Source organism: Haplochromis burtoni, unplaced genomic scaffold (genome assembly GCF_018398535.1).
Source record: "Haplochromis burtoni strain Fernald_Lab_line unplaced genomic scaffold, NCSU_Asbu1 Contig_335, whole genome shotgun sequence".
In the NCBI taxonomy this organism is placed as follows: domain Eukaryota; kingdom Metazoa; phylum Chordata; class Actinopteri; order Cichliformes; family Cichlidae; genus Haplochromis; species Haplochromis burtoni.
In genome coordinates this window covers 506868-534213 of record NW_024582696.1, presented here as the reverse complement: position 1 = coordinate 534213, position 27346 = coordinate 506868, and the positions used below count along the sequence as shown (strand labels likewise).

Below are 27346 nucleotides of genomic sequence, written 5' to 3'. Positions count from 1 at the left end.
GATGGTGCAATCTCTCCTTTTATTACGTTTGACTATCACAAGAGCATTTGTGACAAATTATAAAATGAAACACTTCTAAAATCTGAAATCAAATACTGAAGGGGGGGAAAAAAAATCACACTAAATCATTTTATTAATTTTCTAATAAGAACACTACAATTTGTCATATTCTTCCTTTTTGTTTTACTCTTTCTAGAACAATTCTAAAGTTGAGGTATAAAAGGAGTTCATACAGACTCACAAGTCTGAAAACAGTGGGGGTTATATACAAGAGAAATGGAAAGACAGAGGTAGAGAGAGGGGTAAATACAAGGGAAAGAAGGGAGATACAAATTGACTAATAAAAATCAAAGAAATCAAAGGGTTAAGAAGCCATTTGGTGCTGTGGAAGTCATTTAGTCACTTACAGAATCCAAACAATCATAAGGCTGAAATGTGTCAAGGAGACATACAGTGTATTTATCAACATTACGGGATTTGGACAACTGTATTTAGGCTATATTCACTGTTTATGGTGTGGCACACAAAAACAGATCTTAAAATTAAATGTAAAACAATTTTTTTTCTAACAAAAAACCTGAAAAGTATTGACTCCTGTTTGCAAATTTGCTGTTTGTATTTTTTGTTTTTATTAATAATGAAATTACAGGTATCTACATTTTAGATATAACTGGCTTATTACAGCTCAAAAGAACCAATTTTGTATTTAAACTGCAATTTTCTGTTTCTTGGAATGTTTTGAGAAGGTAAAAATTTCACCAGAATTGGGGAATATTTGGAAAAGTGACTGTATAACTGAGGAAACTTGGAGGAGATTAAGAAAGGAAGTGGATCCATAAATCAATACATGAAATAACATGTTTATAACCTCAATTCATACAGTTATCTTTCCACAGCACCAAATACAATTACATTTGTATAGCATACATTTCAACCCAAGTATGTAACAAAAGACCTAAATAATATTTTAAACTGATAGTTATTGTGAATCCTGTGATACAAAGGCCAAAAATAAACAGGCATTTCAACCAAACATCAAAACTTATATACGAAAAAAAGAAAAATTACTGAAACATTACACAAACTGTACAGTGACATCCATTACAACAGGTAGAAAAAGGCGGGGGCGTGATAATTTGGTGTGGCAATAACATTATAAGATACAGTCATATGAACTGCAATGAGTAACAAAACGAGTACTCAGGGTTATCACATGTGATCAGCGTTCAAGCTCAAGTTTTGTTCTGTAACATATGCTTCAACAAAGTCTTGACTGACACTTAAATCTTCATAAGGCTTTACCTTACTATCAAAAATGCTTTGTTATTCACATAATAGCTAATGTATAAAATAGTTTCAAACAATGAAATCACCCAAAATGTTGCAGGGTTGTCTGAAATGTGGGTTAAGAGTTTTGCTACACCCAGGACTGCCTCTTTTTTGGTAACAGAGGAGAGAGAGAAGCCCTTGCCCAATTGGCCATAGAACTAAAGATAAAATAATTGTAGTTTTACCAGAAGGTATTAAAAGATGGGTAAAAAGGAGAGCATTCCTTCTATGCTCACAATCAAATTACAAGTGTGATACGACACTACTCGCCCCACAACGAAAAGCCCCAAAAATCAAATCAACTGAGGCATGACAACACCACACAGAGAGACACAGATACAAATATAATTCCCTCCTCTCCTCAAACTGAGAAGGTGGCTGTGCACCAACTTTAGAGACACAGAGTAGCATTATTACATTACTGAACTTGATATTTTTGGTTTTGGTACAACAGAAGGTTGTAGTGTGTTGCCTCGGGCTCACAAGCTTAAATGTTTCAAGATTGGGGGGAGATCTCAGCTGAACCCCATCTGGTGTGTGATCGGCTGGTGGAAGCACCCAGTCTCTATGTTTACAAAGGTCAGAGGGCACCAGCCATTTTGACTAAGACATCCCAAGAACACTGTACACACGCCCACAGAGACACACACATCATAGCAATACATGATGCACTTTTTTCCTTTTTGGTCTGACTGTAATAATTATACCCTTTATTTTTTGTTAATAAAAATGAAGCTAAAAACTCGGAAGGTTAAATGAAAACAATATCACGCCTAGAAGTCCTACATGCATGGAAGACAGTCACGTTTCTAAATTCATGACACGTTTTGTCCCAATAACACATCAATGCCCCAAAATCTTTCCACCCTTCTTTTATCGTCATTTAGATGCTTTATTGAGCAAATTTTTGGTGGTGGCTGGTGCATTCTTGGTGAAACAGCATTAGAAAATAGCCTACAATCAAATAAACTAGTGGACAGAAAGCAAGAAGTAAAGTCTACAAGCCATCTACCAACACCCTCTATTGGTTAGCAACAAAAAGGGCTATTAGTTACATCCACTCAACCAAAGATGTTGTCCTCGCTCTGCCCTTTCCTCCTCTTCTCATCAGCCCTATTATCACTTGTCCTGCCTGGTTTAGAACAGTGATCCCCTTAACTACCCTTTTACAGGTAGAGACACCCATAACAAGGATGCTAACTTTTGTGCTTGACACATCTTTTATGTCAGCTCACTATGAAAACAACTGTAAAGTTGCAAAGTGTATGTTGTGGAAGGGTCTTTGAAATCTCCAACAGAATGAAACATCGAGCTATAAGGACCAGAAGATACAGTAGTCTCTTGTATTGAGTTGGCAGAAGGTGATCTTTGAGGAAGAGATGTGTTGACGACTACTGGGGCAGCACTTTGGTACGAGCAAGGTGAGCAGAGCTCCCTGGTGATCCGTATCAACAGTTTGGCTGTCAAATGCCAAGGCTTCAAGAGATACAGGCAATCACACACAGTTTTCCAAAGCAAAGGGTTAAGTGCAGAGGTCAACAGCACGTGAACAAACTGTAAGTACTGTGTGAAGTTAACGTGCATATACACATAATGTACAGACATCATGATCATCTACACAGCTGGGTGAGTGGTCTTCAGAAATGTCCTTAACAGAACATGTTTTCTCAGCCTCAGTAAACTCCAACCCCCTTTCAAATCTGAGTTACGAAGCGTTGAGCATTAGGGTAGAGCTGAATTCAGAAGAGCTGGATGGAGAAGTCCTCCTAGCTACTGTTCGGCTGTCCTGTGTTCCAGCACAGTGTGTTTATGAAATGCAAATAAAGCCTTGTGTGGCCATCTAGTTGAGTAGAGAGACAAGAAAGTAGTGAAGAGAAAAAAATAAAAAAAATAAAAGAGGGACTGAAGATGGTAGTCAGAGCAAACTGCGGTGGGACTGAAGTGATGGCAGGAAGAGCCAACAGATCAGTTGGAGGTGTCGGAGTGGACACTGCCAGGAGGACCGGGAGGGGAGGTAACCGAGGGGAGGTTGGTGGTGTCCTGCCAGCTGTTAGCCTGCAAAAAGCAACAGAGGAAGGATTCTACATGAGAAGGGAGGTTTTAATAAATAACAGTCTTAATCAGCTACATTTGTGCTTAGTAATCAAAGGATGCATCCGCAAGACAAAATGGTTCAAATAATAGGGAACCACTTTGTTAAAACACAGTACTGCTTCTTTCTGGTTTTCTGAATGTACTAAGTGAAGGTGCTCAAATCCAGATGCGTAACTCCAGAACATGTTTACAGTAACTCATGTTTTAGCATGTTTTAACTTGCAGTGGGTATTACTGAAGAAATAGAAGTTACCAACCTGTTTCTAAAAAAACCAATAGGTGCACAACATCAAAACAGAACACACTGATTTGTAAAACATTTAGCTTATGTGTAAGTTCAAAACTGAAAAGAACTCTCCACACACACATTTGCAAAAATCAATAAATCCTGGGGCACATACAACCCCAGATTTAATTTAAACTGGAGGGCAAAGCAAAATTTCTCTCTTTCTCTGCTGTTACTTTTCCTGCATGAAGCAAAGTTTATTTTTCTTCTTACATTCATATATTTAGTCATTTTCTTAAGTAACCAAGTCAAAAGCAAAATGAACTGAAACTCAGCGAAAGTGCTTGGATTTCATCGACCTTTAAAAAGTTGACAATTTCAACACAATTAAAATGTTCTATACTTTAAGAGCACTGTACAGAGCAGTATTCTGGCATCCCAAATACTTATTGATCAGCTACACCACATGAGTTTAAGTTGGTACTCACATCCAGGCGATGAGGGGTGTAGAGGCCACTACCTGACAACTCCTCATAGCCGCCCGTCAGGTGTGTAGCAGGGTGCAGGGTATCCACCTGTCAGAGACAAAACATTTAAAACACACACACACACGCACACACACTTTAGCACAATTAGACAAATATTTTTTCCACAGACTGACCAGTGAAGTTACAGCATCCACAAACCTCTCCTGTAGGCATCAGAGCCAGACTGCACTACTCAAAAATACAGCTCATCTACTACCCTGTTTCAGTGCGAGCACTAAAATTTGCAGCTCACCAATCAGCTTCATGACTCTCCATTAAACCACTTATGGTCTGAATGAAAGACTGCAGCTGAAGCCAAAATGCAGTGCTTTACCTCCTCTTATACTGGTGCTTAACAGAAGAAATCTGTGGATCCATCCAAAACAACAAAATGACAATTCTTTTCACAGACAAGTAACAAGAACAATTCACTTTAATAAAATCTCTTCTGCATCTACGTGAGTATGGTGCACATTACTCCTATGAATTCAACACCTTTTCCAAATGCTAGGATTCTGTATAAAATGCAAATAAAACAGAATGCAATGATTTGCAATAACTAAAATTCTATACAAGTGAAAGTTGAATGAAGATTACATATCACATACTATAATTTGGATTTTTATTGACACGTGGTAACAAAATGCAGTAAAATGACAAGAAAACCACAAACCAATAAATTTAATTGGCAACAGGTCCCTTAACAGGATATGTGCATGTTTGGAGCAACATGTGCTTCGATCTAAGCAACATCCTTTTCAAGGAAAGCCTTGCTTATTTTGGAAAGACGGTGCCAAGCTACATTGTGCATGAATTACTACAGCTTGGCCCAATAATAAAAGAGTCCAGATGCTGACCTGCCCTGCCCGCAATCCAGATCTGTTACCCATTGAAAATATCTGGCAGAGAACAAACAAAAAAGTAAAATAAAGAACACCCTGAAACGTTGAGCAACTGAAATACTAAAGCAAGCAAAAATGGGTAAACAATTCCTTTTCAAAATTACAGTAACTGGAGAAGAGGTGATGCAATAGTCACAAACATGCCCTGTGTCTCTGTTTCAGCATCTGGCTTGCTGGTTTTGTACATTTCTCAATTAAATATAAGGCTTAAATTGTCTGCTGATATCTGCATTCTGTTTTGTTTACATTTTACATAGTGACCCAGTGTTTTTGGAAATGGGTTTTATATAAAGATACGGGATTTTTGGAACACTTGGGGGAAAACAAGGACTGAAAAAGGCAGGATACTGTGACACACTTGGAAATATAGGACAACCTAGACATAGAGAAACAGATGATTAACCAGAGGGACTACAGGATCACTCCCCAGACCTGGTTTGTAGGAATATACCAGCTGCATGAAGACAACTTTGTGAAGAACCCCGATGACCCCACACAGACGTTTCCATATTGAACTGGGTCCTATGCTTGCTGAACATGTGACACAAACTACATTGCCTACATTCTCATGAGTAAAGGCAAATGCTCCTCAAGGTTTCCTCTACATAGGTCTGTGTGGAGCAGGAGTCAGTGGTGATAAAGACAAAGCCAAGGGGAGGAAATGAGGAGAGGTCAAAAGGAGCTAGCCTAAGGGAAGATATCTGGGGAAGTGGGGTGGCTAGGTTAACAGCATTGAGGGCAACTGCCAACTCCACAGCTGTCCTCAGTGCATACCTGTAGAGAGGGGGCGATGTTGAGACCCTCCCCGTTGAGGGAACGTAGGCCAAGGTAGGTGTCGCTTGTGTGAGATAAGCTGAATGACCCTGGTGACCCTGCAGGCAATGTATATCCAATAGCCAATCAGCCTCACCACGTTGTAATGGACTCAAAAGGTTACCATTGCTCAGGGACAACGCTTTGAAAATCAGGGTCATTGTTACTATTTTCTCATATTTATAAAACCTAAAGGAAGATTCTGCGCAGAATATGTTTCAGTGTCCACTAACTGGTGAAACAGCAAAACATCAACACAAATACCTTTTTGTTTTGAAATAAGTCGGTTTTGTTATCTCCATGTGTAACGCCTGCACTAAACCGGTATTTCCACACCACTACAACGGGGCCTTTTGAAAATGTAGCTGACTCAGTTTCAATGTGAAAACTCCAGGATTGCGTTTTAGTCCGGAGGCCTGAAATTTAAAGCTCTGGAAATGATGGCACAGACAGCTGCATTTATCCTGGGTCTTATTAGATGAAATTAAGACGAAATTAAGCCAAAAAGCTAAAATTCAAAAGGAAAATGTATGTTTCAGTACACAGAAGCCCCAAGAAGGGAAGCGATTAAACAAACCAGAACCTCTACCTAAAAATGTCCATTTAAGCTGCTTGCATATATAAGTTTAAAGATTTTTGTAGACCACTGCAAAAACAGTTCAAGAAAAAAAACGAATTAATTATGGGGGACCATTTGTGTCAGTGTATCAACAACATCAAGTATCCTTTCTAATATGCTCTACATCCCTGTAACTTTAAAGTCGCAATGTAAGTATTATCATGTCAGGATCTCTGTACGTACATTAACTATGAAAGTAAAACATTCAACATAGCACAGGTCTGAATACACAAAGTCACAATGACAGACTGTAGATATTAATTGAGAATCTTGCACATAAAATTTTGTACAACACTTCAGAGCCGCATTTTATAAGCTACAGTTTAGTGCTGTCACTACTCGAGTTACGAAATGTACTAACTACATTTTACACGCGTGTATGGATGCAGTCCCATATCTACATATAGAACATATCATTAAAAAATACAAAACTATAAAAAAATACAGCAACTGGGGTAATAAATGCATTATGACATAATGCATAACATAATGCATTATGTCATTTCAATATTGCTTACAGAGCATAATATCCTGTAAGTACTGTGGCTCATTCCATTAAAAGGTAATTTATGTTTGAATGACAAAATATAATTACTTAAACAGATTGGTGAAGGAACTGCTCAGAAAATATAAGCATATAGTTTCTTGTAAAATATTTGGATAAGCAAGGTTCTCTAGAAAAATAAACAAGCTGAAGGTATGTGCCCAAATTTTCCAAATGGTACACGCAATTTTCTGTTTCAGAATGTAAAAGTGCATACTATGTTACTGCCTCAATACTGATTATTATAGCTAATGTAATATGTACCAGCATACATCCTTCTTTCTATGAGATCATTTCAGAGAACTACAAACACTTAGCGTGGTAGCTGAGTGAGAGCTTATTTGCAGTTTGCATTGTGAATTTTCCTGTGAACCATTATGTCAGTCCACTATACACTCATCCTGTGGTCCAGTTATGCAAGGACAAAAGCTTATACAAAGGAAGAGAAGCTTGTTAACAAGAAAGGTGAAGCCTATGTGGGTAGAAGAAATGGAGCATGCGGTACCTGAGTTGGGTGTTGCCGGAGAATTAGCCTGGCTGGCCTGCGCCGACACATTGGCCGCATCCACCGCTGTTTTAACTGCGTAGAGGTTCGCTTCCTCCTGAAACTTACCAATATTCTTCTTGTAGCGTATTCTCTTGTTGCCAAACCAATTAGAGACCTGAAGACCAGACAGATGTCATTTGCATTTATTTTATCTGCCGTGCATCTCATCTGTTGGCACCCCCACCCCACAATTGTTTAGTTATTCAGTCTTATTTTACTTATATAAAAAAAAATGAAGGGGTTTTAAAAAATAAAGTACAGACACTGGCTAAAATCCTGGATTCAACAACTATATAATCTCTACTCTATACCCGATGACAGTTATGTTGGCAACTCACCTGAGACACAGTGATCCCACACTTCTTGGCAAGTTCCTCCTTGGCTTCCTCACTTGGATAAGGATTAGAAAGGTGGGAGTAGAAATACTCGTTCAGCACCTCCGTAGCTTGCTTGTTAAAGTTACGCCTCTTACGTCTGAGAGACAGAGAAAGAGAGACAGCAAGATAATGACCAGTATCTTTGGAATGTGCATCTGATAAAACAATCATTTCTAAGTGCTCAGATCATTTCTGCCCACAGGAAGGTAACCAGCCAGTCAACACACAGATGATAAACATATCATGTAGACCCACACAGACAGACCTGGCATCAAGGAAGCGTGAGCGCAAAATCATCACAGCCTCACAGGTGCTCTGTTTGAGCTGCATCTGAATGGAGCTGAACTTGCGGTGGATTATGGCCACCATGCGCTCAATCTCCTTGGGAGAGATGGGCCGTGTGCGAGACTGCTCTCTCAGCAGGTTCATTACATGGTTGGTGAACTCACTACAGGCCTGGAACAAAGAGAGAGGAAGGGGGAGAGAGAGCAGTTGAATACTATTGTCAAAAGAAGGACAAAGCACAAATTCTGCCCAGTGCCAGTGGGATCGTTTTGAAGCATCTGCTTTCAGACTACTCTGAATAACAATATAGCATCTGATAATAGAAATTATTAAACAAATACATTCTTTTAAAACAAATATTAGATACTTTGTTCCCGTTTTAATTCCTGTACATTTTTTTCCATGTGGACCTAAAATATATAATTTCCCAGTGCACTAGAAAATAAACTGGACACTTCTTTTGTCCATTGTACTTTTTGTCTATTACACATCACTAGCCCTGTTGAGCAGTTTCACAAATGTATCTTGTTTTTCCAGTTATCTTGTGTTTGACCAAACAACAAACAAAGTCACTTTTCATCTTACGGTCAAGGGTTGCCAAAATGTTTTTGTGTACAAGCAAGGAATGTGTCACATATGCATGTCCCCGATGTGCATTCAGCACAAACCTGCTCATACTTCTCCAGCTCGGAATGATATATCTGGCGGATCTGGGCAAGCTTGGCTCTGTAGTCAGAGTGTTCGATGCTGCTGTCGGTGGGGGAGCCTCCGGCTGCCGCTGCAGCTGCAGCCGCTGCAGCCGATCCGCCGCCCTTTTCTGGTCCTGACACACCCTCCGCTAGCAACATATTGTCCAGCCGCATGATCTGAGGATCTGGGGGGTCCTCCTCCTGCACACCTCGTATACTCAGAACTGGAAAAAAAGAGAGAGACAACGTGATTTAGGCAGATAAGGTTAGCATTTACCTGTCTGAGAAAACACCTGCTAAACTACTCATCTAGATCTAAGAAAACCTGTTGGTTAAAAAACAAACAACAAAAACAAAAAACCAAAACATACACACACACACACACACGCAGAGAAAAAGACAGACCATACAATTTTCCAAGCGAAGGTATACTGCTGTGGCTTATAGGAATGCACAGAAAGACAATAAATCACTGCTAAAATTCAAAGAAGTGGAGTACTGTCAAAACCCAGTCACAAGTTTCTCCCCTGAGTCATTGCTATGAATGCCTGACTGAATTCTCAATAAGCCTGAACTTCCTCTAAACCAACAGCAGAGGGCAGTGTGGTCCCTCAGTGGCACACTGCCAGAGATAAGGGCATGAGGCATGGGACCAGTAATAGGAGTGCATGTGCTGTCACTATGAGCCCCAGTGGCCATAAGTATAGTTATCAGTCGCTGCTCTCCACCACTGTATTATACCAGGACCTCTGTCAGCCTGCAGCCATGCTCTCATCTCTCTCTCCCCCTCACACATGTGCACAAACACATACTCCCTTAAAGACACCTTTGTTACAGAAAAGTTTTAACTCCAGACAACCATCTTTTCTTCAGAGCCTGGAGCTTTTAACACTTAACTAAATTCAATTTCACTTGCCCCCCCCCCCTTTTTTTTTTTGCCTCTCAATCATTCAACTTCAAAAAGTAAGAGTAGAAACTTGGCACCACAATTTAGTGTCTCGAGCTGAACGTTTACAAACTGTTAAATTTTTTGGGAAATCTTATACATTATATTAATAACAATGCATGAATTAAAGAATTGTTTTTTATTGCTGTGATTAAAAGACTGAATTTAAAAAATAGCTATGAATGCCTATTTGACTTTAAAAGAAAAAAATTCTGACAGCAATTTTTTCTCTTTTAATCTTTTGACCATAAATGATAAAAAAAAAAAAAAAAAAATACATTTTCTGTTTCCCCATCACTTTAAAGTGAATATTCTGACTGTTGGTCACAGAAATCAAGCCATTTAAGGACATTAAAAAAAAAAACAAAAAAAAAAACTAAGGAATTATGATGCGCCCCCCCCCTCCCTACTACTAATAATCTAACACACCTAAGCTTTTGCACAATAGTAAAATAAATACATTTAAGGTCATATTTACAGTATGATTGGAAATATTGATTCATAGTCACATATAAAACCAGTACTGTAACCACATTTATGTTGATCTTTGTAACTTGAGACTAAAGGAAATAAAAAAAGAAAAAATTGAAAACAGACAAAGTTAACAGGGATTTTAAGGGAGACAGATTCTATGAGTATGGATGATGAGATTAATCCCTGTGGAAACTGAGTGGCATTAGGCACTTGTCTTCCTTAAGGATTACTCTAGTTTGTCAGCGTATCAAAGTTCAGTTCTTATGAGACCTGTGAGTCTTTACTTGGAGTCCTTAAGGGTTGCAATGAAAAACAAGTTTTCCGCAGCTGTGGAGAAGTCAAAGCTAACAAATGACTGGAGCTGTAGTGTAGGGTAACAGATGTGAAGAAATGAGGACAAAAACAGTTTTGCTTAAATTTTCCAAGTGCAATGAAGCAAATGAGTTTTTTTCTTTTTCATAACTTCTTTTTGATAAATGAGTCTGTTCCACCATTTTACAAGGCCGTAAGTAGTCAAGTGTCCAACTTTCCCCATTTCCTACCCTTCACTTTTTTATTTCTTGTTCCTTCTTGCCTTTTTCTTTTCCCTCTGCTTAGGTCTCTTCTCTCTCCAAGGCACATTCCTGCTCTGCTGCTCCCCCATCTCAGGGCTCAGGAATGCAGCAGACCCAGCCGCCTGAACTAATGACCCTGATTCGCCCATCTCTTTCCCTCCTCTTTTTCCTTTCTTTTCTGTAATTCACAAAAGATCTGTACAATTTTTAGCTATGTGAAGTATATCCAAATTGCATATCAATGGCAAGATCTTTTTTGTATCCAATATATTAATGGTTACGTAATTATTAGTGTTGCCTAAGTTTTATGTATGCCGATTATAACTACATAACTATGTGTAGTTATGCTTTGTTCTTTACAGCCCATTTACAGAGATGTACAACTGACCTACAGTTAAGAGGGCAACTGTGGCTCTTGAAGCTTCTCACCTCTTTCCCCCTCCCTTTTGCCCCCACTCATTATGGCCCCCCAGCTGTAGCCTAATGCCCCTACATTCCCCTAATTACTCCAATTAAGCTGTGATTATCCAGAATCACACTCATGCACAGTCTAGTGGTCTAGTGGTATTATAGCATCTGTTAAGATGAGTTAAGATACCACGCAGAAGAGAACACCATATGACACAGACACATATAAAGACTTTTTAAAGAATAATTTAAAAAGTCCTTGACTCTGAAGCCACCAATACAACTCGTGAAAACTAGAAACAACAAAGAGTCTTCAGGTCTGAAAGCTGGCTGCATATTAGAACCTAAACAGTGTTTCCATTTGATCAAATGTATCCCAATACCCGACTGGGTCCATTACCGAGAAGCTAGAACTCAGCAGTGCTATAAGTAATAATACTTAAATTCACCTTTAAAAATAAATAAATAAATAAAATAAATAGTAAGACTGCTTAAGGCCCATACGCTGCATTCAAAGATCTTAGAAATCACACTATTATGCACACGTTACCAGCCAAGCTGGGCGGTGTGGTATTGAGAGACGAAGCGAGCAACACATACTATGAAATATTCAGGGTATCCAGCTGGGCTTTCACTGCATACATAATCATTCTCATTTCTGCACAGCCAATGTGGAAATGGTGTGCTGTGCAGACAACACAATATATGAAGTGCTGCAGGTAAGGGTGAACAACCTAACCAGTAGTATAGTGCTGTACATTAACTGTAATGCCTTCCACACATAGGCATAGATAAGGCTTAAACGTAATCAGTATATCATTGCTCAGCTCACAGCACAAGCTTTATCCTTGTCTGTCTTTTCCCTCGCTAGCATCCCCTTTTTCACTCCGTCTCCCCAACACACATCCCCTCCCCCCTCCCTTTCAGCTCACCCCCCTCCCCACACCTCCCCCAGTGCCCCCCACCCCCCTGTTCTCCATTTCAGTCGAGTTCTCCATGTGAGCCGCAATCCCTCATGCTGTCAGCCCCCCCCCTCCTTCTCCCTCTCTCTGTAGACAGACAGGATTAGCATTTTAATTGCATCAGCTCCCTTGGGTATTCTCAGCCTTTCACTGGGAGAGAGCAAGGGAGCGGGAGAGAGAGGAGGATAGAGAAGGGAAAAAAAGGGGGGAAAAAAGGTAAGGAGAGAGGGTAGAAGGAGAACCAAGGAGAATTGAAAAAAGGAGTCACAGGAGAAGATATGTGTGCGGGAGAGAAAGAGACAGGGGCCACAAATATACAGAATCCAGAGTACAGACGTGCCAGAGAGCGAGGGAGCCAGAAAGGGAAAAAAAGATAGGACTGTGAAAACATCAGTTTTTCCTTTCATTATACGGAATTCAGATAAAGAGAATGGCCCATAGAAAGACTTTTTTTTTTTTTTTTTACAATGAAAAAAAAAATTGCTACATAAATATGCTAATTTGACTTATAAAAATGCAGAAACAAATCTCAGCACCAGCTCTGGTGTTATGATAGGTAAACCCATGTATAAAAGACTAAAACTGACTGCAAGTGATAAAATAGCACCTGCGTAATAGAAATACAGTGAAGGGAAATAAGAAGTGGGGCCAATCCATCTATTAAACTACTCTTTCACTATTTTATCAGATGAAAAATAAACAAAACCTCTGGGAAAAATAAACGTCTTCTTGAACTACGCATGACACCAAACGGCAGCTGAAAACCCTCCAGGTTGACTGATTTGATTTCCACAAATTATTTATTAAAAAAACAACAACAGTACGGTAAATGCAAGTTTGATGAAACTGGAACAGACTCCTAATTATCTTTTGTTGGATGAGTTTGACTTTCATTCTGCAGAAAAAGACTATTTAAGAGATCAGTTTTCAAACCATGGAATGAAATGCAAACTTTCTATTAATTAAATCCAGATCCATATATGCAATATGACAAATAGTTAACCTGGATGCCAAAAGCAATTTCATTACAAAACCATAGGTTATAATGATTAATGTCAATATTCACACCTAACCTCTTCTCTGTGTGAACCATTTTGATTTACCATGCAATTTTGGTAAAAATATGGGTTGCTCAAAAAGGAAAAAAGAAGACCTGTGTGAACAAAACTGTGCCTTAGGCAGGTTGAAAAATATGGCACTCAAACTGTAAAACTAGCATTAAAAATGAATCACTTCCCTGCTGAGTTTTATGCTAAATGGGCGATGTATAAAAAAACAAAACTGAAAAGTGTAGTTTTACACAAAGATATTCAGTTATTCTTCTAAAAAGGAAACGTTTTGTACTATTCAGTAATTTTACGTTTTTTCAGATACAGGATTAATCCTGTAATCGAGTGAGTGATGGCATTTTTTCCATTAGGTCATATGTTACACTTACCTCAAATTTCTTCACAACTAAATTCAAATAAACCCACAACAGCCTTGGACAAGACATGGATATGCTTAATGCAACTAGAGCTATATTTGACCAAAGAAAACCAGACTTGACCAAAACTGAACCTACTCCTCAATTAAGTGTGCTCTACCTGATTTATTTACAACAATATTATTACAATTAATATTTCAGTCTTGGCATTTTATACTGAAGTTGAACTTACCAGTTTATTTAAAAGTTTACACTTGGCTTTTTGATCTTATTAGCAAAATTCATCACACCATTGGCTTCTTTGACAAATTGTGAACTGTTTGGATTTAAATCAAATTATTGATTAAGTAAAAGGAATTAACTACATTTGAAGCTAATACAAAGAGCTAGATATAAGTTGTGAAAACATTAAAATGTTAATAAAAACCATTCGTCTCCAAAACAATCAGGTTTTTTAGGAAGCTGAACAACTTAAAAACATAGGCTGTGCATACAACAACCTGTTGTGCTGCCAGCAATGCATAAATATGTTTTGCTACACTTAATTTATCCCGGTGTGATGGCTACGTAGAGCCTATGGCGTAGCCTCGGCAAATGGCCAATGCCATTGCCAGTATTTGTACCTGTGCAAACTGTGGACGTGGTGAGTATAGTTACATTTCCAGGGAAGTGAAGTCAGGTTACAGTTGCGACATACCTACACTTTTCTACACATTTTACACAGGAGTATAAATCCTCTCTTTACCTCACCCATTCAAACCCAAAGTTTAGCTATTAAAAATAAGTAAATGCTAGCAGGTACAGCCTGGCTTTCCAAACATTAAACCTGAACTCTGATTGTTTTGTTTTTTTTAAACTAAGAGATTTAAATGAGAGAGATGGTGATTTAAGTTTGTTCAATCAACTAAGTGTATGCAACCCGCAGATATGTTTCTGTGTGGGTGATAAGAAAAGAGAAAAAAAAAGAAAAAAGAGAGATATACAAACTACATTTTAAAACCATTGAAGTGAGAAATATAATACAGAATAATATGAGGTTTTCTTCAATAATGAATGGCAGGTTTTCTTCTGTTACTCTAACAGCTGGCACAAAGTTTAAGTTTTTATGGAATGAAAAATCAATTTTTAAAAATCTTTTTCGATTTTAAAAGAAGAAGTAAAAAAAAAGAAAAAGCTTTCTGCAAGAAGCCCCTAGCAAAACTGTGATTGCAACTTTTACACACTGACCAGGGTGCTCCTTCGGACATGAAACTGACACGTTCAGATGTCATCAGATTAATAGAAAGGAGTGCATGTCTGAATGGGGCTTTAATGAGCCCAATCCATATGTCCATTTATACTTTAAGCAGCTCACACTAATCAGCATCTGTTTGGGTAGTTTACAAGAGTCCTGTAGCACACAGCCCCCCACACTGACACAAACACACACACTGAGAGGTAAGCATTTAAAGTAAACACTGTGGTTTTACGAAGGTGTGAATTGGAGAATTCACACCTTTAGCAAACAACACTTCAGTCCAACACATCATCAATCAGCCCTTAATTAACTAAACAGAGAGGCTTGGACAAGGACAACAACAAATGCAACACAAACACTGAAGGATATCAATTGTGTTGTCCCTTAATGAAAGATCAACAAAGCTTTTCTTTCTCTAAAATCTATATTTGTATTTTAGGTAAATAATGAAATTAATTTCCGTGACAACAATTACAAACGTAAAAAAAATTTTTTATATTGTATATATCTTAATCTGAAATATCAACTGTCAGAGCTGGACAATGTAACAAATTTGAATGTAATCAATGTTATGGCTTCCAACGACTATGAAGACAAGAAAATTGGGACTAACTATTGCTTTTTTGGCTTTTCAACACAATGCACTCATTTTGTTTTGAGTTATTAATCAAGCACAAGCATTTCCTGGTACATTTTAGTTCCTACCCAAAAATCCAATGATTATGAAGAGATCAAAAAGATTTATTTAGAAGAAGAAAAAAAACAATCTACAAGGTTTCTACAGATGAATCTGTGAATCATTAACAGCTGTCTGTAATTGCTTTGGTCTCCAGATTTCCATGTTTTACTCCAATTTCAACACTGTCCAAATGAGTTATTAATTGGCCATCTCCCTACCAGCATAAAGGTCAAGGAATCCCTTTGTTAAAACAATCGATAATCATGTAAACTAACTAAGATTACAACTATTCACCAACTTTTGGCATAACAGAGCAGTCATGCTTAGGGATCCAGAGATAAATTTTCAGTGCTTCAAATGTTTACATGCTGAACAGCTGAAATAATCGAAATTTTTGAGGTCAGTCTGGTTTGTTACCCAACTATCACCACAAAACATTGTTTATTGTACATATTTATGATTTCAGGGGGAGGGATGTGCGTTCCATCTCTACTTTAAGCTTATGCTGATAACACAGACATTAAACAAGCAGACTGTGAGATGCAGTAGGTATACTGGTATTTTCTCACAGCTAGTCATCTGACAAAGCGTGAATTAAACTTCCAGCACAGTTTGTAACCAAACCGAGCTGTTATAGGAATGAATAATACAAGATGTTTTTCTAGACAACATTTTATTGGCAATAAGGTACAATACCTAAAATCTGTAATGTTTAAAGTGCATATTAAGCACAAGCGAGCCGCTGTAATTACATCTCTAATATATCCTGAGTCCAATGCATTTCTGCACATAACAAAAGACAGACATGGAAGAAAAATTTTCTAAATGTCACAGGAGGAAGAGGAGGATGACGAAGAGCACCTAAGCAGGAGGCTTGTTATAGCACTGCTAGGATCTTTCCCCAGTCAACTCTCATCAGGCCAGCTGCCTCCTGTGCTCATTAGCACAGACTCTTAAGGAGCTCCTAAAGACTTTGTGAAAAATGAACGCTCATTTGAGAGGTCGTTAATTTGCACTGTTATGCAAATTAGGTGGCAATTAAGCGATAGATCAGAAGAGCAGTGCCCATTTATAACAAGTGAACAAGCATTATGACACAGTCAGATGGTGCTAGAGCGAAGTGAGGCTACATGGTTAGTCTGAACAGGTTCAAAGTTCCACCCTTGTGAGGAACAAAACCACTGTACCTATAATATGTTTGGCTGGTCACGATAAGAATATAGCAATGGGTTTTACAGCACTATGGATTGAGTCTGTTAACCTGCACGCACAAAGATTAGTCTACATTACAACCTGATACTGAAGCGCATACTAATCATGTTCCCAGAATATGGCTTCAATATACATTAACCAACAGTGGTACAATAACTAGCTACACTAATGAAGGCAGCATCCCATTGCATATTGCTAATCTAGGGTGGAACGCATAGCCCCTCCCTCTACCAGCCCTGATGTTTCTATTTCTCCTCTGCATTTATGACATGGTGTGAAATATACAAACATACTGTCTGGGACAGCAATGAGCACTGCTGCAGAGGGGTGGAAGGCACCCATCAATTGTAATTAATTGTTAATTAGTCAGGATTAGGAACTGGGCTCTGACACTCTCCCACCCCACCACCACCAAACTAGTGCAATCCAGCTGAGACCACATTTACATATCTTTAATTAAAGAGATGCCGGCTTCCTTTAAGAGCAAACCCTAAAAGAAAAGTAAGGCGCAGGCATGCTGAGAGGGAGGGCAGATGAGAGGTAGGAGACTTCCCTGTTAATGATCCTCAACAAACACTGATGGGTTACCTTGTTTGGCATAAAACTGATTCTGGGAACTAGCATGGCCTGTTACCAATATTTAAGTAATTACAAGTGTTTCGTTTCAGCAGCAGTTCTACCGGTTATCTCGCTTCAAACAAAAACAAACTAAACATAGTAGTCTTAACAGCAAAGCATTTGGCGAAATGCTTGATCTGTGTTGTCCAATGGTCTCAACTTTTCCAATAAACCCACTGTTCTTGCCATAATGTGTAAATTGTGTTATTAAAACAAAACAACAAAGCACACTCAACCCAGAAAAAAGGGGTACATCCACTAGAGAAAATTCTCATTTCCACCAAAGAGAAACCACTCCCACTGGTGACAACTCTGTCAGAAGGGCCTTCAGAGGGGGGAAAAAAGAAAAGAAAACGTACACTGAGAAGTCCATTGGCCCGCACACCATTAGGCCTCTGCTGAAGGTTGGAGAGCTCTGACTCCCCAGTTAGAGTTAGGCTATGTGCGTGTGGGGTGGGGGTGCCTGTCAGGGCCAGGGGTCTGTGTGATATTAGCCGTCTGCCAATCTGGCTTGGGGAATGGACACCAAGTAATTACTCCTTCTCTTACTGCCTCATCAATCTCCCTGTATCGCTCCTGCACCCCCTCAACACACACCCTTATCTTTTTTCATCCTTTTCTGCAAATGAGCCAGGCAAAGAAAAAAAAACAAAACAATTGAGTGGCAGGACAACACAAATCAAAGCAGATTCCTGAAAAGCCCATCTAATAGTCCTGTACTAATGCATAGTGAAGGTAACTATGAAACAGACTTTTTAAAAGAGAAATCACTGATTTTTTTTGATCAAGTGAGAAAGAAGTTCACCTATTCTCTTTTCAGATTGGACAGATGATAGAACTGAAAATGTAAATTTGGTAGTTTCACCTACATTACATTTTAGTCACAATCAATTTCTTATCTTCTTAATGCTTTTGAGTTTAAAAGATGCATGCTTCTCCTCATAAAAAATAATGCAATGCTTCCCTCAGGTTTCTAACAACACATAAAATGTTATGGCTGTTCAAAAATGGGCTCTCTGAAAACTAATAATAATTAAGTCTCTTTAATGAGGCATGCTATTCACTAGACTTTGAAGAACTGTACTCAGTCTGTAGAATACAAACATATAAATCATTCATGTGGTTCTAAAAGGGATTTTCCTTTACAATAATGGGAATATTACCAACTTGATTACACCACTGTGTGACATTCTGTTGTTAGATTTTATGCATGGCCAGGTCCAAAACAAAAAGTTTTTAAAATTAAAGTTAGATTTCTCAAGTTTATAAGGTGTTTAGCCCGGTGGCAAATAAACGTGTAACAACTATGTGCGACATTTACTTGTGTTGTTTCAGTGTTTTTACAACAACAACAAACAGGTCATAATTCACTTAATATGTCAGTGGGTCCATTTGGATTGTGAAATGACATTGTAATGCAAAGAAGTACCTTGAATAATGCAAATAAACTGAAGGTAATAATTTAATTAATGAATTAAAGGACTCTCGCCCGATGACTGACTGAGGCACAAACACTGCACTGGTGTGTCATAAGTTATAGGTAAAAGATAAGGCATGAACAACTTTAACAGTTTATTAAATACCTTAAGAGCTCTGGAAAGAACAACAATAATTATAAACATGGGCATGAGTTATAAAATGCCTGAAAATTAAGACTATTCTAAAAATGGAGTGACTAAAAAGTTGTTTTTTTAAATGTGCAGGAAAATGGATTGGAAATGTGGCAGAGCCAAACACCAATTAACCGGTTCCCATAACGCATTGTTTGAATACTGGCACAACTGGGCACGTACCAGAGTAACCGGCTCAGGTTAGCATCACACTGACTAATAAACTTGATGTTAAATCCTTTTTGTTGTTGCTGAAAGGATTGATGGCCCATAAGATTTGATAATAGATACTTGCATATGATTCACATCCATTAGGGCCAACAATTAGGGGCCAGCAATTTCAGTCTTAGCCAGGTAGGATGGTAGTTAGCTTCTTATAAATGGTGGCAAACTAACTCATGACACTATGCCACAGAGTTGTTTATCAGACAGCTTATCAACAAGAGTGGCAAGTGTTGGAGTGTGAACTTGTCCAAGTGAGTGGGAGGAGGGAGAGGCTCATTATACCGCTGTGTTGTCTCCAAGCCTAAAAACTATACAGCTCAAATTTCACTTGAAACTCTATTTTTGTTTTCATTTAAAACATTTCCAAAAATAAACAACGTGAATGTTCATGCTTGAAAAACAGGGACTTAAGAAGGTTATCAAAACAGAGTGAGTGACAGATTCACTGTTGTCATGTGTAAAGCACAAGGAATGCATAAAAGTGAGGAGAAATGCCTGAAACATGCCCGAACTGAATTAAAAAAAAAAAAAAAAAAAAACTTCTGAGAGTGAACTGCAGTAGCTTGTGAGAGATTTTGGCATAAGCTGTCCCATTGCACCAAGAGCTATTTTTACAGCAAATACCCATGAGAGCAAGGGGGAACAGAACTGAGTTGAAGCAAAGCCACTGGTTCTCAACTTTGATAATTTCTAGTCTCTTTCCAAGTGCTTTAATTTCTTTTTTTTTAAGTGTATCTTTAAAAAAGTATTAACAAGAATCAAATTTCACACAGACGGAGGTCATGTTTAATGTGAGAGCTCAGGACAACGCATGCACTGTTGAAAATAAGGGGTGTTTTGGGGTGGTGGCGGTGGGAGGGTGGGGGATACTGGCATTTGCGCAGAACATTTCCTTTACAATGAAAACAATCTAACCAACTGCAGCACTCAAAGGAATTCACCTCCCATCCCCCATGCCCCACCTCCCCTCCTCCACCACCACCATTACATTACCATATCAAAGCCCCGAGTTCAGAGCAAGTCTTCTCTTTCAAGAATGGGAGCGAGGCAGAGAGCGGGAGGGGGAGAGGACAAGACCGAGGCAGTAGGAGTAGACCCAAGACTGAGTTCGCTTTTATCCCTCTTTGGTGTGCGAGTATATGTGCAAGGGAGACAGAGTGTGTATGCGGGTGTGCCAGCTCAAGTCTATGTTTGTTAGCAAGAAAACACTGTAGAAAAATCAGTGGAGATACTAAAGGACTACTGACTGAGTCTTTCACAAGCTGCAATGAAGAGAAGTCAATTCACATTCCAGAGGCAGACAATGGGGCCTACAGGGGGTCTGAGTAGCAGTGAAATGCCAAAGCAGGTACACAGTGCAGTTAGGAGGGCACTTTGTGGCAGATGGCCAGCAGAGTACAGGCAAAGCCACAGATCTCTATATCTCTTTGCTGCCATATTCACCTCAAGCATTAATCTATTGTTAACCTACCCTTATTCCTTGGTCTGTTTTTCTGCTCAGTTTACTGTACAAGTACTCATAGACCCTCTCTGTAGTTTGCAGGGAGACTAAATGTGAAAATCAAAGTGAATGGCATTAGGGTAAATAAGACCACTGGTTGCCTGGGAAACAGTGTACCCTGCCCCACTCACTCAAGCCTAGCCTTTACTTTTCTCCAATCACTGGAGAGCAATAATACATTATTGACAGAGGGCCACAACAGGCAGCAGTGCAGCATTTTCAAATTGTATTTGAACAACAGAGGCTTACAGTTAAAAGATACACAAAGACAGAGACAGAGAGAAAAGCATACAGAACACACGATGGGAGAGAAACTGACAGAGAGAGTCAGGGGGAGAAGATTCGAAAACCCACACCATTCAAACTAACATAACCATCAATCTGCCATCCATCCCTGGCCTCCTCCTTTGAACGACACTAAAATCTGTCAGATAGCTGACTGGAATAGCTAACAAGATGAGAATAAGCAGCGTGTTTACTTTGAATACACATATACGTAGGTAATAATTTGCATCAGATTATGTGTATTTTAAAGTCAGCATTATTTGTTAAGATGGTGTCACAGTAGTAGCTTTTTAATGTTGTGTTTGGGTAAGAGTACTGCATTTATATGCATAGCAATTTATTCCAAATATACAATTACCCTACACTGTGTGGTGTAGCAGTTTTTATATAGTGGTGTAGAGAAGAAAATCTTTGTACTGAAACGGCATAACAATTTGACTGTAAAGCAATAACCCCTGTGAAGTTTTTCATATCTGCCGGCTTCTGAACAGCTGTGCATAAGCTTTCTATCTGGAACAGGTTTGATTATTTAAACGCAATATAGTGGTTTGTACTAGTAGTACTTGTAGGTGTTTTCCATGCCTTAATATAACAAACATTGTTGACATCAAATCAACTGAGACCATTTTTTGTCCCAAATGTTTATCATCTGGGAACTTACCAAAATGTAAAACTGTGACTGTGTTGCCACAGATGAAACGTGGTAACCAAGTTACAGTCCAATAAGTAGGATAACAGTTGTTAGCATGTTCTGCAAAAGGTTCTGCAGGACTCAAGTTTCAAAGGCACTAATCCACTAAGAATAGTTTCAGCTGGTCAGAGCAAAGTCTGGACGGTAGCCAAAAATAGGTTGAAGAAACTGTAAATACAAGGCCGAAACATACAACACTAAAGCACACATAACACACACACAATGTGTGTTTAATACCTGACAATAAATACTATCAATACAGTTGTGTATGGCACCATTATAACAATAACTTGGTGCTGGGGAATCTGGAAAAGATGCACTACATCTCAACACTGCTACAATTTGTGCAGAGTGGAGAACACAGTAAGGAGTGAAGTAGAAACTTACCCGTCTTCTCTTTGATCTCACAGAGAACACTGAAGAGGGCTGGCTTCATTCTGTGACAGTTCAGGGCATGCTTCCTGTAAAAGAGAAGAGGGAATAAGAGGGGGAGAGAGCGAGGAGGATTACAATAAACAGACCTCCATCTCAAGTCATTCCATGTCCTCCTCTATAAAACAGGTAGAGGAGCTGTATGTATTATGAATAGAGCATTTCAAGAATGCCATGCAACTCAGCGGGACAGAGTCATATTGTTTAAAGGCATTTTCAGTAGCCAAATGCATTTGTCGGTGCAAAAAACATTCCTGATGCATCAATCCGAACTAGCAAGAGTAATGTTGTCATTTGAATGCTTTGCACTATGGGGCAGGTAATGATGCCAAACCTCAAGGTCATCATTACTGAGCACCAGATTTCAGAGTTAATACACACTAATCTAATTTCTTCCTCTTAGAGAAATACTTGTTCCATGATAGTAGACAGTGAGTTGATAGAGATGACTAGGATTAAAATGCAATTTTAATTTAATCAGAGGCATTCTCTTTATTGCCAGACAGGCTAACGGCAATTAAATGGGATAAGGCAAAACTTCTACACTTCAATGTAATCAAATAATCAAAACACCTCAGCAACAGAATTTCCTGCCAAAAAACATCCATGCACCCACACACACACCCATACAGCTCATTAAAAACTGCAAGGATGGAGAAAAGCCCTGATCCTACTACGACCCTAAATGACTTTACACCATTGTTTCATATCTAAACTCTTTTACTGGCAGTGTACAATTAGTGTACAGAAAGAGTGAGTCTGTTAGTTGCTGAGCGAATATGGAGCTATAGTTCAAAAGTTTGTATTCTTTTCCCCACGCATCTGTAATTAACAAAAACATGTTAATTACAGTAAGCATGCAATAGACTACTGTGCCCTGTTAATCAAGTTGAGATGGTCATGGAGGTGTTCTTAATGCCCCCCTCAGTGCTCTTGCAATATTTAATTATCTTGGAATAATGGCTGTAAATTTGTGCACCCTGTGTATTTTTAAAGATTTGACCTATAAATTAATAAATCCATTTGGATGTGCTCAATGGGGAGTTCCACAAATCACCACAGTTACCATTTATAGTAAAAATGGGTTTAAATAGCAACAATGTTGATATGCAATTACATGAGCAATATACAGTTAATTTAGGTGATAAACAGCAAAGTCAACATGAAGTCTGTTAATAATGAGAATGAATTATGATCCTCCTTATAATAAAGAAATAAAGCATTTCTTTCCATACAACATCACTGATGACACATTCAAAACAACCACATATGAATATGATTTGGCTACACCTGACCTCAACACCAATTCCAGTTGTGAATCTTCACTGCAGTATTAATGAGGGGACTAGAAAATAGTGCACCCACTGTGCAAGCTGTTATATGTGTAAGGTATGTGTCTAGCACTAAATGTGTAATTTTATCCACCAATTCAGTCACTGCTGGATTTGAGTTGGGGGGAGGGCTGCCTTCAGCATGGTGGGTATGAGCACGAGGGGGAGAAGGGGGTGCTCATGCGGTCCTGTACTGACCTGTGCTGGAAGTTGAGTGGCAGGCCACCCCCTGCCATGCCCCCCCCTGCTCTCCCTCCCTCTGTGGGGTCGTCTGATCCACCCCAATGCGCCGGCGATTCCTCTGGCCAGTATCTGAACATATGGCGACAGGGTGAGAGGATGAGGGTGGATGGTGCGCAGGAAGTGTACTCTGCAACACCGAGTTCTTGCACTGCCCTGGCCACTCCCCATCCCAACACACTGCCACCCTGCATGACAGGGACGTCATGATCACATGCGAGCCCCCTCAGTAATTAGTGGATCATAACTGAAGGAATGATAGATGTGTGGGTGGCAAACTTTTTCAAAGTTAAGAATTATGTTGATAACAGCCATGGCATCTGCTCTGTATTAACAAATCTATGTGTATCAACATGGTCTGTGTTAGCCTGAATCTGATTATGATTTAGTCTGTTACGTGAGATGTAAAATAGAAAACAGCCAAACAAATACAGACTAACTGCAAGCAAGACTGTCAGTTAATGTTGAGCATACGGTTCTGAAGGTGTTTTATCCTCAGAAACGCCAGACTGTTATTAGCAGGAGTTTAGATCAATACAAGCACACAGGCAGGGACACCTCTGGCACTTCCGCAAGCAGCCACACCTTTAATTTATTTTTCAGAAAACCCTGTTAACACCTCAAAATAATTGTGTTACATGATTTCCAAAACTATATTTGGCTTTTTAAATACAAATACTCATTTTAGACATTATCTTACAGAAAACGACTCAACCTTTTTAAAATTTCAACAAAAATTCTAAGTTGAAGAAACAAAGTAGGAAGGGAAAAAAATTAAACCTTAAAAAGGAAAAACGAATGTAAAAATGTTTGAATTAATGAAGTGAAGCCCAATTAAGTCTTCAAACTTTTAGTGAAGAAAGGTAATATCCCAATGATCATAGGCTGCCAGTACAGCATCATCCCTCCCCCTCACCACCATCTCATTAATAGAAACTCGATTTGCGGACAGCTGCACTCGCGTACACATTATAGGAGAATTGATTGCACCCAGCACACAATGAAAAGGATGAACACCAGGGAGGGAGGGAGTGAAAGAGGAGTGAATTAATTAAGAGAACCAGGTGGTCAAATGTTGGGTGGAAAATCACTAGCTAATGACACATCACACTGTGGCCACAGTGTTGCAGTGGACGATTGCCTATTGTTGAAATACTGACGCTTCTTTTGAAACTGACCTTGTGCTCCTCAAGCCACATGGCAAATGAGTGTGGGTCAGTCACTCAGTGCAACGCACCATTTCTATAGGAATCATGCTTAAAAAGATACCTCTAACACAAACATCATTTGATGCATCATTTCAATGAGTAATTGCTGTCACAGACGGCACTTGGCTAGTCTGTAAAATTGACTAATCCTTTACCTTAATTTATCCACTCATTTGCACTTCAATACCCAATTTTACTGACACTAATTTGATGTAAACAACATTTCAGATACATACTGATAATTATTCTAACCTAATTTAGACTAGTAATGTTTAAAATGCACAAAAGATTTGGCATCATAACCAGAAGACATAATTACACTTAACTATGGCAACTTGCAAAAAATCCACCATCTTAAAAAGCATTTTTACTTTTGATAATTCTGCGCCATCGATTCATAAATTTTCCTAAGATGCAGTGGGCAGAGGGTTTTTATATATAAACATATAAAGTTATTACAAAGTATATTTCAAGTTATTTTAAAACATTTTTTCCATACAACGAAAGTACAGGTAAGGCTGCACCAAAGTGTCTATGTGTGCGTTTTAAACGGCAACGACTGACCCAGAAATGGGGTAGTTCTTAAATCTGATACTTCATTGATTACCCAGTTAAGATTAACGATAGCCCCCTAACGTTATTTTAACCATATGGGCATGTATACAAACTACAGTTTGGAAAAACAAAACAAAAAAGCCAATCTGAAGTAACAAAGAGCTTCTAACAAACTACAACACTGTAATGAGTCTATTCGAGAGATATTCTAAATGTACTTTAACGTTACTGCTTTAGCTGCAAAATACACTGTAACGTGAAGTTGCATTAATGTTGCAATTACGCATTACCTTACGTGAATGTTTCACACAAACAAATGAACCTAAAAACGAAGACATACAACTCACTTTAGCTTAGCTATCATGTGTGGAAAATGGCTCTTCGGTTGTCTTACCTGGCCTGTGCTTCGTCCAGGCTTTCGTCAGTGATGGCCATTATTTGCTGTAGGATATCCCCTATGTCTTGTTGAGGCTGACCGAGGGACTGTTGTTTTCTGACCGAGTCTGGGTCACCAACATCGGCTTGTGCTAGTCCACCTAGTCCGGTGAGACCCGTCATCATCCTGGTCTGGTCATCCATACTTTCAAAGGAAACTCGCCGTTTTCCTCCGTCGAAGAATACACACAAATAGCTAGCCTATTAGCTAGCCAGCAAAGTATTTTCTACGACAAATCATACAACACCGCTTACGGTACCGACAGTGACGATCAGCAAATAATTGGGGGCTGTTGTCATAAAACAGACTATACAAATACGCTTTACATTCGTTTGTCTTTTCCCCCCTCCAGTCAATAAACGCGGCCAGGCTAAAGTTAGCTAACCACCGACTGAAAAGCAGCTAGGTTAGTAGCTGTAGCCCAGCAGAAAAGCAGCAGCAGGGACACACATGCACAGACTGTGTGAGCTTGCCAACAGCGTCTCGCACATTGTCGGAAAAAATGTAAAGCGAAAAAATAAAAGCACGGACGGACACGCGGGTATTAAAAATAAAATCCACCAATTCAAGAAAAAACAAAACAGGATTAATAGAGTTTCAGATCATGTAGCTCCAATCCGAAATCTCCTATCAAAACAGACTACGGTTTGCCATTGTTGTTGATGTCGCGCGAGTACGTGGGATGTTCTTATCTGCGCGAGTGGTGTGAGTCGCCTTGACCATTAAACTCATAGCACCACAGAGTGCGAGCTAGCGGGTGGGTCCATTAGCAGCCCATATAGTACAACAGGAACGAAAGCTAATGATATAGATAACCTCACTACACTGCCACATTACATTTAAAGCACATGCTTCCAGATACTAGAACTGGATTATTCCTTCAGGTGACCAAGCTCATCTCGTGCACGACCTTTACAAATTGATAGCCCCTTACGTCACCAGAACTGCTTGTTCTATTGTAATTGGTTAAAGCTTTTTTTTCTCCCTCACTGATATCGGGTAAAATCATGCACATTTAAATGTCAGGGATGGGGATAGTGATGTATATATATATATATATATATGTAAAACAAACACTGTAAATAAAACAAATAAATAAGGTGTTACCGCCTCAGTGACTGTGCCATGTTATATTTGTTGGACCAAGTGCAAAGTATGCTGGTGCATGCTACTAAAAAGCCACAGTCTATTCTTGCCCATGAGTAAGTTAAGTGTATTAAAGGAATGATTTGTTCCTCGTGTGTGGTGTCACACACTGTATTAAGGTGTACCTAAAAGTCAATTAACTTTATGTACGCATATATATGCCAATTTCACTTGCAATATTAAATCCCAAAGCAGAACAGCCCAGGCTTAAAATATCG

The 27346-nt window shown here is 39.0% G+C and overlaps 1 protein-coding gene across 4 annotated transcripts; it reads right to left on the bottom strand.

Moving 5' to 3' along the window:
• On the bottom strand, nt 1-26891 carry pbx4 (pre-B-cell leukemia transcription factor 4). Of its 4 annotated transcripts, XM_005942320.3 has the most exons (10): nt 25941-26891; nt 23742-23855; nt 22168-22241; nt 8932-9176; nt 8244-8434; nt 7940-8075; nt 7560-7716; nt 5853-5950; nt 4138-4224; nt 1-3384 (listed from the first exon to the last, which is right to left on the bottom strand). In XM_005942320.3, the coding sequence occupies exons 1-10, from the start codon at nt 26123-26125 to the stop codon at nt 3295-3297; spliced, it is 1377 nt and encodes a 458-aa protein (XP_005942382.1). In that variant the 5' UTR covers nt 26126-26891; the 3' UTR covers nt 1-3294. The 4 variants fall into 4 exon arrangements, with proteins under 4 accessions (XP_005942382.1, XP_005942384.1, XP_005942383.1 ...); XM_005942322.3 differs by lacking the exon at nt 5853-5950 and having other exon boundaries at nt 25941-26886; XM_005942321.2 differs by lacking the exon at nt 23742-23855 and having other exon boundaries at nt 25941-26886.
• Nucleotides 26892-27346: the final 455 nt, after the last annotated feature.

Bases quoted from the DNA above. Each gene is read 5' to 3' on its own strand.
- pbx4 (XM_005942320.3), bottom strand. From the start codon at position 26,125: ATGGATGACCAGACCAGGATGATGACGGGTCTCACCGGACTAGGTGGA. The intron at 8,435-8,931 runs GTTTGTGCTGAA...TCTTTGTTCCAG, and splicing joins AGCTGGAGAAGTATGAGCAG to GCCTGTAGTGAGTTCACCAA. The intron at 5,951-7,559 runs GTACCGCATGCT...CATTGCCTGCAG, and splicing joins TCCGGCAACACCCAACTCAG to GGTCACCAGGGTCATTCAGC.